This window comes from Brassica rapa, chromosome A06, assembly GCF_000309985.2.
Source record: "Brassica rapa cultivar Chiifu-401-42 chromosome A06, CAAS_Brap_v3.01, whole genome shotgun sequence".
In the NCBI taxonomy this organism is placed as follows: Eukaryota; Viridiplantae; Streptophyta; class Magnoliopsida; order Brassicales; family Brassicaceae; genus Brassica; species Brassica rapa.
In genome coordinates this window covers 28,438,815-28,450,907 of record NC_024800.2, presented here as the reverse complement: position 1 = coordinate 28,450,907, position 12,093 = coordinate 28,438,815, and the positions used below count along the sequence as shown (strand labels likewise).

At 33.1% G+C, this 12,093-nt stretch overlaps 3 protein-coding genes and 1 long non-coding RNA gene across 5 annotated transcripts; 2 read left to right on the top strand and 2 right to left on the bottom strand.

The window, feature by feature from the left end:
• Positions 1 to 3,496: 3,496 nt before the first annotated feature.
• LOC103827956 (3-ketoacyl-CoA synthase 20) lies at positions 3,497 to 6,672 on the top strand. Of its 2 annotated transcripts, XM_033272771.1 has the most exons (3): positions 3,497 to 3,648; positions 3,690 to 4,522; positions 5,784 to 6,672. In XM_033272771.1, the coding sequence occupies exons 2-3, from the start codon at positions 3,743 to 3,745 to the stop codon at positions 6,582 to 6,584; spliced, it is 1,581 nt and encodes a 526-aa protein (XP_033128662.1). In that variant the 5' UTR covers positions 3,497 to 3,648; positions 3,690 to 3,742; the 3' UTR covers positions 6,585 to 6,672. The 2 variants fall into 2 exon arrangements, with proteins under 2 accessions (XP_033128662.1, XP_009101767.2); XM_009103519.3 differs by having other exon boundaries at positions 3,510 to 4,522.
• LOC117125893 lies at positions 4,304 to 5,777 on the bottom strand. Its single transcript, XR_004448365.1, has 2 exons — positions 4,809 to 5,777; positions 4,304 to 4,563 (listed from the first exon to the last, which is right to left on the bottom strand). It is a non-coding gene; the product is annotated as an uncharacterized LOC117125893 (long non-coding RNA).
• Positions 6,673 to 8,944: 2,272 nt separating the features above from the next.
• LOC103827953 (vegetative cell wall protein gp1) lies at positions 8,945 to 9,780 on the top strand. Its single transcript, XM_009103517.2, has one exon. It carries the CDS (start codon positions 9,032 to 9,034, stop codon positions 9,680 to 9,682), a length of 651 nt encoding a protein of 216 aa, XP_009101765.1. The 5' UTR covers positions 8,945 to 9,031; the 3' UTR covers positions 9,683 to 9,780.
• On the bottom strand, positions 9,742 to 11,850 carry LOC103827954 (ATP sulfurylase 4, chloroplastic). The gene is made up of 5 exons (XM_009103518.2): positions 11,279 to 11,850; positions 10,803 to 11,208; positions 10,359 to 10,619; positions 10,182 to 10,268; positions 9,742 to 10,105 (listed from the first exon to the last, which is right to left on the bottom strand). The coding sequence occupies exons 1-5, from the start codon at positions 11,782 to 11,784 to the stop codon at positions 9,962 to 9,964; spliced, it is 1,404 nt and encodes a 467-aa protein (XP_009101766.1). The 5' UTR covers positions 11,785 to 11,850; the 3' UTR covers positions 9,742 to 9,961.
• Positions 11,851 to 12,093: the final 243 nt, after the last annotated feature.

Here is a 12,093-nt window from a genome sequence, read left to right as displayed (position 1 = left end):
ATTTCTACAAAATACGTTTCCCCCATTGTGTCCTCTTGATCTGATCCCAGACTGATACATCCGATCCCACTAACCAACCGAAAGCCATTTAATACATTTCATTTATTTTATGGAGTTAGCTGGTCTTCGAATTCTCGTAAATCGTAATATACGGTGGATTTGAAATTGACGAGTATAGCCATTTAATACATTTCACTTATTTTATGGAGTTAGCTGGTCTTCGAATTCTCGTAAAACCTAAAAAGTTACTTTTGTGGAGAAAATACTAATAATATAAAGGCTCTAAGAGATATTCAAAATTATCAAAATTCAAATGAATGCTAATTATTAGTTCAACAAACTAATAATAGGAGAAACTTGTTCTAAAACCTAATAAAGGGTTTTGCCAAACTTGTTCTAAAAGTAATCACTAGGAGAAACTAAACTCGAATTTTCATCAATGAAGATCCCAATCAACCACCAATCTCAGCTGCGATATATATTAATATGATGCGTAATTTTTGTACTAAGTTAAATTGTTACTAAGACCTATATCATTTTTGAAAAATTCAGCCAACTTGAAACCCAATGTTATATCTTTTTAAAAACCCAGCAACTTGAAACAGAATATCGTCAATTTGATGGCCTAAACCATATCTTTTTCTTCAATATGTACAAAATTAAATAATCAAGAAAACACATCGTGATGTTAACGAAGATACTTAGTATTTAGTATATACCTTCAAAAGCGGTGACCTACACTTTTCTTCATACTTATTAGTTCAACAAACTTTATCTCGGTCCGTCAGTATATGTTTCAAATACACAACTACGCAGTTCACACGGACAATACAAATCACATATTTAACATTTAACCACTCAGACTCTTAGAGCAAAGAAATACAAATCATATACTACCATACTAGGATAGGACCCGCACCTTGCGCGGGATTAAGTTATTATTTTTATTATATTTTGGAGAATGAAACAATAGTTTGGCTTCATTTGGATTAGGGGTGTTCAATCCGGATATCGGGTTGGTTTCGGTTCGGCTCGATTTTTTCGGTATTTCGGTTAGTAAAATATAATTACTATTCTAAATCTATATTTACTTTGACTTTAGTCTTTCACATACTTTTGAAAGATTTCAACTGGACGACTAAATTGATCAGCCAATCTTATTGCTTTAAATCATTAGTATTTATATATATATATATTATTTAGTTTGAATATTTATTAAATAAAAATTCATATGCGTTATATTTTATGATCATTTGTAACTTATTATAACAAAAAAAATAATCTATTGATCACAAAATTTTCAGAGTGGGAATCTTCAAATTTCTAATAATATATAGACGTTTTGAAAAATTCAAAATATAACATATAAGAAAAAATATAAATGATTTTATTATATATTTAATGTGATTTTTTAATATCTTTCAATAATAAAAAAATTTAAAAAAAAAAGAACTAAGATACCAAAATTGTTATCAAATATTTATTATTCATAATAATTAATTTTCATATATACGTTAATCATATTAGGTAATTTCATTAATTGTCATATATATATTAGTCATCTATGGTAATTCCGTAGGTTTTATTTAAAGAAAGAAAATAACATATCATATCATTATATCATATAGTTTGACCAACTTATGTATCTAACAACTAAGATACAAAAATTATTATCAAATATTTATTATTCATAATAATTAATTTTCACATATACGTTAATCATATTTGGTAATTTCGTAGCTTTTATTTAAGGAAAGTACAAAACATTTTTTGGTACGTTATTTATCAATTCGATAGTTAGTTTAATAAAAAGTGTAATATAAGTTAAGATGGACCAACCTATTTTCTAAGAATAGTATATTTTATATAGTTATTTATTAAATAAGAATTTATAATCATACGGTTCTATGATCATTCATATCGTTTTATAACAAAATATTTAAATCATCGATAACAAAATTTTTAATCTGAAATCTTTAATAAGTTTATAATTTATAAATGTTCTTGAAAATTCATTGAAAGTTTTAATATTAAAATATTTATGTAATCTTATGGTATATAGTGTTTAATCTATATATATATATATATTTATTTTATTATTAAATGATATTTTTTACTCATATGGTTTTAAAATCATGTGTATCTTCTTATAATAAAAATGTTAAACCATTGATCATTAATTTTTAACATAATAATTTTAATAGTTTTAGTCATTTATTGTCGTTTTTAAAAATCCAAAATATAACATATACGAAAAAATCTAAATTTTACCTTTATAGCTAATTTGATTGTTTAATTTATTTTAATAATATAAAATTAAACAAAAAACGATGGAGGAGATATAAATTGTTATCAAATCTTTATTATTAAAATCATTAATTGTCATATATATATTAGTCATTTATGGTAATTTCGTAGGTTTTATTTAAGGAAAGAAAATAGCATATCATATCATTATATCATATAGTTTGACCAGCTTATGTATCTAACAACATATAAAAATCGAATGTGGACCTACTTATTTTTCAATTGAATGTAATGGACTACCTAATTGAGTGCCACCTATGCATTTGGGCCTCTTTTAATTAATACAAAATTGAAGTTACATCTTTTCAAATGTTTCTCAATTAATATATAGGGGATACGTGAATAGAAGTAGGCCCTCCCATTCAATGTCCACAAGTTGTTCGTAAAAGAGGCTAGTCTCGAAATTATTGGGTCAAAAGAAGGGTATAATAGTTAATTACACGTACCCGGCCAATGTTAGCCACCAATGGGATAAAAGTCATCGGCGTCTCGTATGTGTCAATCTCAGCTGTAGAAAACCATTAAAAGCTTTCGCTGGGACAGTTGCATCTTCCCTCTCTACTTAAACTTTTATTTATCCATTTTTATATAATCTTTTTTTTATCAACTCCATTTTTATATAATCAAAAGTTTGATTTTTATGAATAATAAAGATAATTTTTTTATGAAAATATTATAAAACGAAATTTTCTTAGGATAGAACTAAATTGTTGTTATAGTAGTATATTCGCTAATTATTATCTTAATATATTTGATGAACCATTATGTGAAAGTATATTTTTATTTAATTAGTGAATGTTTTTTAGAGGCATGTGTATCACTATCAACTTGTGATCTATCTTATTACAATGGAAACATAAGTTTCTAAGTGTTAGCCTACAATCTTTTTTTCCGTCAACTATCCATAGTCCATACAATAAAATAAACCTACAATCGTTATTACATATAGATAATATTTCTTAGGTAGTGTAATGTTTCCTTGCAAGCTCATGACCAATCCCACAAATTTGAAACAGAGAATACTTCAAAAACCCCTAAGCTTATGATGTTTTCTTTTAAAAAGATGTTTTAGAAAGAAAAAAATAGTGTAATTTTACATAAAAAGGAAACACGCTTAATTTACTAGCTTCACTTGCTAGAAATATTCTTTGTGTACATTCTATAAAAACATTATTTTATTCCTTAAATATTTCCCATTTCCCTAACTACATTTATTAGCCAAGTCTCTCTCTAAAAAAAATTTCCCTTAAATTCTCTGAACTCCTCCAACTTTTCAGGCCATTCTCTTCTCTCACACAGAACAAAAACTTACATTTCACAATTCTCTTCTTTACAAATATCCTTTTCTCATTATTCATCACAACAACATAGGAAAAAGTTTTCTCCAAGCTCTCTTAACTATCACCAAAAGCTCAAACATTTCATCCTTCTCACCATGACCCATAACCAAGACCAACCTCACCGTCCTGTCCCGGTCCATGTCACAAACGCCGACCAAAACCCAAACAACCTCCCGAACTTTCTCTTATCCGTTCGTCTCAAATACGTCAAACTCGGTTACCATTACCTAATCTCCAACGCTCTCTACATCCTCCTCCTCCCTCTCCTCGCCGCCACAATCGCCAACCTTTCCTCTTTCTCCCTCAACGACCTAACTATCCTCTACAACCACCTCCGTTTCCATTTCCTCTCCGCCACCCTCGCCACTGCACTTTTAATCGCTCTCTCCACCGCTTATTTCACCACTCGTCCTCGCCGTGTCTTCCTCCTCGACTTCTCATGTTACAAACCAGACCCTTCTCTGATCTGCACTCGAGAAACATTCATGGACCGTTCTCAACGTGTAGGTATCTTCACGGAAGATAATCTCGCTTTCCAACAAAAGATCCTAGAGAGATCCGGTCTTGGTCAGAAAACGTACTTCCCTGAAGCTCTTCTTCGTGTTCCTCCAAATCCTTGCATGGAGGAAGCAAGAAAAGAAGCCGAGACGGTTATGTTCGGAGCTATCGACGCTGTTCTTGAGAAAACCGGTATTAAACCGAAGGATATTGGGATTCTTGTGGTGAATTGTAGTTTGTTTAATCCGACTCCGTCACTTTCTGCGATGATCGTGAATAAGTATAAGCTTAGAGGGAATATATTGAGCTATAATCTCGGTGGAATGGGTTGTAGTGCTGGTCTTATCTCCATTGATCTCGCTAAACAGCTTCTTCAGGTATATTATTATATATTCTTTAATTTGTCTGATAATAATTACTCCATCCGTTCCTAAAAATCTATATTCTACCGAAATTTTTTGTTTCAAAATGATATATATATTTTATATTTTCAATCTAATTTTTGTCAACTGATAATGAAAAATTGTGAAATTAAAGAACATTAATTGTATTTTTAAAATTTTTTATTGATTTAAAAATATGAAAAATATAAAATTATAAAAAACTACGCACTTATACCTAAATTTTAATATGCTTTATTGAAAGGTGTGAAAATTCTAAAACATACGGAGAAAATATTATGTTTTAGTCATTCTGGTTGGTTTAGTCCGGTTTAGTGGTTTTGACTATTTGTTATGAGTAATCATGATTCATGGAAAAATAAAATCTAGGACTCTTCCTTAAATTCAACGTTCATATGTTTGAAAAGGCTAACGACAGCTCATTAAATTTAAAAGTTACTGTATTGATTATTTCCGGCCATGTCTCACTTAATAAGCATTTAATACAATTTACAGGTAGATAATTTCCTCAATTAAATTCGCTTTCACATCCTTGTTACGTGTTATAACATGCAAGTGTGGCTAAATCGAATCATTTGTTATACTGCTACTTTAATTATATTGATGCAACTTTTAGTAATATGAGTTGTATGAAACCATTAAGTTGAAAATGTCACGTGTCTATGAAAACTCTGACAGTGACAGGCCTTTGAGTCTTTGGGTTAGGTGGGTAGGTGGTAGTTGCGAAAATGGATAAACAATAACTGCTTCAAACACAACAGTGTATAATAATTAGGAGTTTAGGATGGTTGTCGAAAAAAAAAAGGAGTTTAGGATGGATGCGTAACTATTTACAATTACTTGTTATAGACGTATATATTTAAATAGTGTGTAATCATTCATATATAGACAGTTGAGAAACCAACGTGGTAGCACATGCTTGCAAGTTTTTAAAAATCTCTAAGCTGGTTGGCAAATTGAATCAAAGTTCTTAAATGAGCGACAACAATGTTAGATGAATACATACACATCTGGCAATTCCAACACTAACACTTTCTATGTAGTAATATCACATGCACTGAGTTACAAAAAAATATAGAATATAAATATCACATGCACATCCTTAACTCTCTTTTTTTGCACATCATAACTCTAAAGAGCCACTATTGTTATAGTTTTTCTTTTACATGCAAGAATGTTGTTATAGTTAAATTCTATACATGTGCCGAGTCCTTATCGAATCGTGACAATAATGCAGGTCCAACCAAACTCGTACGCACTAGTGGTGAGCACAGAGAACATAACCCAAAACTGGTACTTAGGCAATGACCGATCAATGCTTCTATCTAATTGCATCTTCCGTATGGGTGGAGCCGCCGTACTTCTCTCGAACCGTTCGTCCGATCGCAGGCGCTCAAAATATCAGCTCATCCACACCGTCCGTACACACAAAGGAGCTGACGACAACGCATTTGGCTGCGTTTACCAACGAGAAGACAACAACGCAGAAGAAACCGGCAAAGTCGGAGTCTCTCTTTCTAAAAACCTAATGGCAATAGCCGGAGAAGCACTCAAGACAAACATCACAACTCTCGGACCACTCGTCCTACCCATGTCCGAACAGCTTCTCTTTTTCGCAACCCTCGTGGCACGCAAAGTCTTCAAAGTCAAGAAGATAAAGCCTTACATTCCCGACTTCAAGCTAGCGTTCGAGCATTTCTGCATTCATGCTGGAGGTAGAGCCGTGCTTGACGAGATAGAGAAGAATTTGGATTTGTCCGAGTGGCATATGGAGCCATCGAGGATGACGTTGAACCGGTTTGGTAATACTTCGAGTAGCTCGCTTTGGTATGAACTTGCGTATAGTGAAGCTAAAGGGAGGATTAAGAGAGGAGACAGGACTTGGCAGATTGCTTTTGGATCGGGCTTTAAGTGTAATAGTGCGGTCTGGAAAGCTTTGAGAACAATTGATCCGGTTGAGAAGTCTAACCCATGGAGTGATGAGATTCATGAGTTTCCTGTTGCAGTTCCTAGGATCACTCCCGTTACATCTTCGTAGTGTTCTTTTATTTAATTCTTTGGAAAAATATTTGTTATGGTTATCTTTCAATGTACGTTTGTGACTTATCTTATCTACTATTTACATACTAGGATAAGACCCGCGCCTTGCGCGGGATTAAGTTATTATTTTTATTATATTTTGGAGAATGAAACAATAGTTTGGCTTCATTTGGATTACGGGTGTTCAATCCGGATATCGGGTTGGTTTCGGTTCGGTTCGGTTTTTTCGGTATTTGGTTAGTAAAATATAACTACTATTCTAAATCCATATTTACTTTGACTTTAGTCTTTCACATACTTTTGAAAGATTTCAACTGGACGACTAAATTGATCAGCCAATCTTGTTGCTTTAAATCATTAGTGTTTATATATATATATATATATATATATATATATATATATTATTTAGTTTGAATATTTATTAAATAAAAATTCATAAATCATTTGTAACTTATTATAACAAAAAATAATCTATTGATCACAAAATTTTCAGAGTGGGAATATTCAAATTTCTAATAATATATAGACGTTTTGAAAAATTCAAATATAACATATAAGAAAAAATATAAATGTTTTTATTATATATTTAATGTGATTTTTAATATCTTTCAATAATATAAAATTAAAAAAAAAGAACTAAGATACCAAAATTGTTATCAAATATTTATTATTCATAATAATTAATTTTCATATATACGTTAATCATATTAGGTAATTTCGTAGCTTCTAATTAAGGAAAGTGCAAAAAAAAATTTGGTAGATTATTTATCAATTCGATAGTTAGTTTAATAAAAAATATAATGTAAGTCAAGATGGACCAACCTATTTTTCTAAGAATAGTATGTTTTATATAGTCATTTATTAAATGAGAATTTATAATCATACAGTTCTATGATCTTTCATATCATTTTATAACTGAATATTTAAATCATCGATAACAAAATTTTCAATGTGAAATCTTTAATAAGTTTATAATTTATAAATGTTTTTGAAAATTCATTGAAAGTTTTAATATTAAAATATTTATGTAATCTTATGGTATATAGTATAATCTATATATATATATATATGTTTTATTATTAAATGATATTTTTTACTCATATGGTTTTAAAATAATGTGTATCTTCTTATAATATTAAATAAAAGTTCATATTAATACAATTTTATGATTATTTGTAACTTATTATGACAAAAAAATAATCTATTGATCACAAAATTTTCAGAGTGGGGATCTTCAAATTTCTAATAATTTATAGACGTTTTGAAAAATTCAAAATATAACATATAAGAAAAATTAAATATGTTTTTATTATATATTTAATGTGATTTTTAAATATATTTTAATAATATAAAATTAAAAAAAGAACTAAGATACAAAAATTGTTATCAAATATTTATTATTCATTATAATTAATTTTCACATATACGTTAATCATATTAGGTAATTTCGTAGCTTTTATTTAAGGAAAGTGCAAAACATTTTTTGGTACGTTATTTATCAATTCGATAGTTAGTTTAATAAAAAGTGTAATATAAGTTAAGATGGACCAACCTATTTTTCTAGAAATAGTATATTTTGTATAGTTATTTATTAAATAAGAATTTATAATCATACGGTTCTATGATCGTTCATATCGTTTTATAACAAAATATTTAAATCATCGATAACAAAATTTTCAATCTGAAATCTTTAATAAGTTTATAATTTATAAATGTTCTTGAAAATTCATTGAAAGTTTTAATATTAAAATATTTATGTAATCTTATGGTATATATTGTTTAATATATATATATATTTATTATTAAATGATATTTTTTACTCATATGGTTTTAAAATCATGTGTATCTTCTTATAATAAAAATGTTAAACCATTGATCATTAATTTTTAACATAATAATTTTAATAGTTTTAGTCATTTATTGTCGTTTTTAAAAATTTAAAATATAACATATACGAAAAAATCTAAATTTTATTTTTATAACTAATTTGATTGTTTAATTTATTTTAATAATATAAAATTAAACAAAAAATGATGAAGGAGATATACATTGTTATCAAATCTTTATTATTAAACTCATTAATTGTCATATATATATTAGTCATTTATGGTAATTCCGTAGGTTTTATTTAAGGAAAGAAAATATCATATCATATCATTATATCATATAGTTTGACCAACTTATGTATCTAATAACATATACAAATCGAATGTGGACCTACTTATTTTTCAATTGAATGTAATTGACTACCTAATTGAGTGCCATCTATGCATTGGGGCCTCTTTTAATTAATACAAAATTGAGGTTACATCTTTTCAAATGTTCCTCAATTAATATATAAGGGATATCTGATTGCATTTTCTATGAGTACGCGATTAGTCATGTGTATTGTGAACACGTCTTGATCCAGATTGACACGTGTTTGGCTTTTGGCGCCACGTGCCAATGTACTTGAAGCCTGTTAAATTGTGTCCGTGTAAGAATTATGGAAGATGGAGAAAAACGATCATGTCGCAGAGTTGTGTTATGTCTTTGGTCACAGCTAATTTTACGAGGTCTTTCTTCTTATGCTCATACAAGTCTAAACAATGTTCCACACGGTTAATAGCAGCATCAAAATCGGTTAAACCGGTCAGAGGATTCATGTCGTTGACCTACTCCCTTCCTCGGTTTGATATCGTTGGCCAAACCGGTCCACCTGAAATTCAATATCCTGGTGGTTCTCCCTCGGAGGAAGAGTTACCTTCACGGCCGAGTAGAGGACCAGAGTGGGCCCCGTTAGAAGTCCCAGAACTTCCTAATATACCGGAGATAAACCCGTCGGAAACTCCTCCAGAAGTCACCACAGTTCCTAGCGATCCACCTCCGGTTGGACCGCCGCAAAGTCCTGGCCCAGAGTTTCCGGTCCCACCGCTCCCGTCTCCACCGATTCCAGATACGCCAAATCCTCCGGCTCCGGAAAGACCTCCTGATGTGGTGCCTCCAAACTGGGAACCTCCTCGTCCACCAGAGATTCCCCCGCCAGGAATAGACCCTCCACCGCCAATGGGCCCCACCATCATACAGCAAACATGCATAAAACTCTTCTCTGCTTAATGCAGTCTTGTTGAAGTTAGTTTTTCTTTAGTTTACAGTTATGTTTTGAGAAGTTAACAGATCAAACGCAATCATAAGTGTTTTCTTCTTTTAAACAACAATACGCAAATATGGTACATATCGATGCGACGACAGAGACGCAGAGAACACGCAGTTACTTTATACAATCATACATTGGTTTTATTTTGGGAAGCTTTATGGTACACAAACAGAGGCTTCTGTGCGAAGTGGAACTATTGAACATGAAATGTGAACTTGTGGGACACGGAATCTCTGGATTCAAGCAGAAATGGCAGCTTCTGAAACCCTTCCGTTACCAGACGCTGCGTTGACACTGTCGTAATAATCAACCAACACTTTCCAACCAGAGGGACACATGAAACCGTCTGGTGGGTTCTCTTTCTTCTTCGCCAAGCCACGCATCTACAACAAAAAAAAAACACGATATATCTCGTTTAGTTACAAAGTATGATTAATGGAACGTAGAATCAGATTTTACCTTGGTTCCTGATATGAAGAGAAAGTCTTGAGACCTGGCAGGATCAAAGAAAGCCATTTTCCCCTGAGTTGTATCATATGCAGCAACCTATGTAAACAAGAAAACCCAAATCCATCAGACTTTAAACATTCAAAGAAATTTCAGATTAAGAGAAAGTATCAATGATTGAATTAAAACCTTAAAGGGAAGAATGTTGAGGCGTTCGAGTCCTGGAGCCATGCTGAGTACTTGCTTCCCGTGATCAGCATCATACAGATCCCTCTTCTCTGTTGGATGGCCCATACCCGCCGGATCGCGGCCAACAATGTAGAAATTGGCTCCCGCATTGATCCTAGCTTTGGCGTGCCACTGAACCTCGGTGGGGCCAGCATAGTGCATTGGAGATGGGAAGATGGATACCACAGTAGTCTCTGGATCAAGAACACCATCCTCAAGCACCTACATGATCAAACCAAAAAACACAGCAAGTTAATTACATATGCAACCAAATACCAAAAATCAAATATATCCTAGAGAAGAAAGAAAGCCAAATAATTCAATGTTAATCTATATAAAATCATCCTAGAGTTTCTTGGAAGAGAAGGAAGCAAAAGTAAGGTTTTTTTTTAAATATATATATACCTTCTCGTGTTGCCTCATACGCCAGCTGAGAGGTACATCATCAGCTTTAGTGAATCCTCCAAGTGGATTCAGCAACAGGACAGGGTTTTTGTAACCCATCTCAAGAAGTCTTCTTCGAGTATCGGTCATGAGAAGCGCGTGACCATTGTGTACGGGGTTCCTTAGCTGGAACGCGAAAACCGCGTCCGCGTCCCGCTTTGTGAACTCCTCACGTAGCTGAGAGGGAGACAGACGGAACCGGTCAAGACCGTCGTTGTACTTGATCGGCTCCAGGACTTGTAAATCACCTCCGATCAACCAGTTTCCTGATCTTGTGATTGCTTCTTCTGCGTAAGGAAGACCTGGAGCTGTTGTTCCCCAGGTTCTTGCTATACGTTCTTCTTTAGGGTGCTTGTAAATCTCGATGCTGCGCTCAAAATAAATCAAGAATCATAATCAAGAACTTCAAGAACACATGTTTGATGAAGAGGACTTACTCGCTGAGTATGGCGATGGGGTTACCAGACGAGTCAACGAGCGTGACCCGGTCAGAATCGCCGACGCGACTCTTCTGCTCGTCGTCGATCGCGAGAACGATCGGAACCGACATGTTGACGACGGAGCCGTCTTCGAGCCGGATCGAGTTGAAATGAAGTGTTTGGAGGAACTCTGACTGTCTCATGAAGCCTCGGAGCGGGCTCGCCCAGCCTTCGCTGAGCACGTGCACCCACTCGAGGTCCACGCGATTCAGCATGATCCTTACGGGAACCGTCTCCGCCTCGCGTTTCATCACGCGCCGTTTGGATTCCTCGACGACGAGGTCCATGAGCTTCCCTCCGTCCGGCTCGATCAGAGCCGCTTTCACGGCGAGACCGCGGCGGGAAAAGACTCCGCCTCGACGGAGAGAGACGGGTCTAGAGGCGTGGAGGGAAACACGATGGCTAGTGATTGGTGATGATCGAAAAGGAGAACCGGAGAAGACGATGGCGGCTGAAGAAGCCATTGAGGGAAGTTGTCTTGTTGTTGTGTCTCTTACAAGCACATTGATTAATCAAAAATCTTGTAATAATTAAGACACGGTTAGTGGATCCGTGATGTTATAAATACATCAATTAAAATGCTAAAATATTTGTTAGTGGATAAGTGAATGGACATTGGTCGGAATAACGTTTCTACTTGTTGATGATGTGTCAATTAGCACCTAATCCCATTCGCCCCCACCGGCAGGACTGCTATTATTTGATTAATTCATGTAAAGGACAAGATAACAACTGTTTTAGTTTATATATATTCTGTAAAGGCAAGATATGAA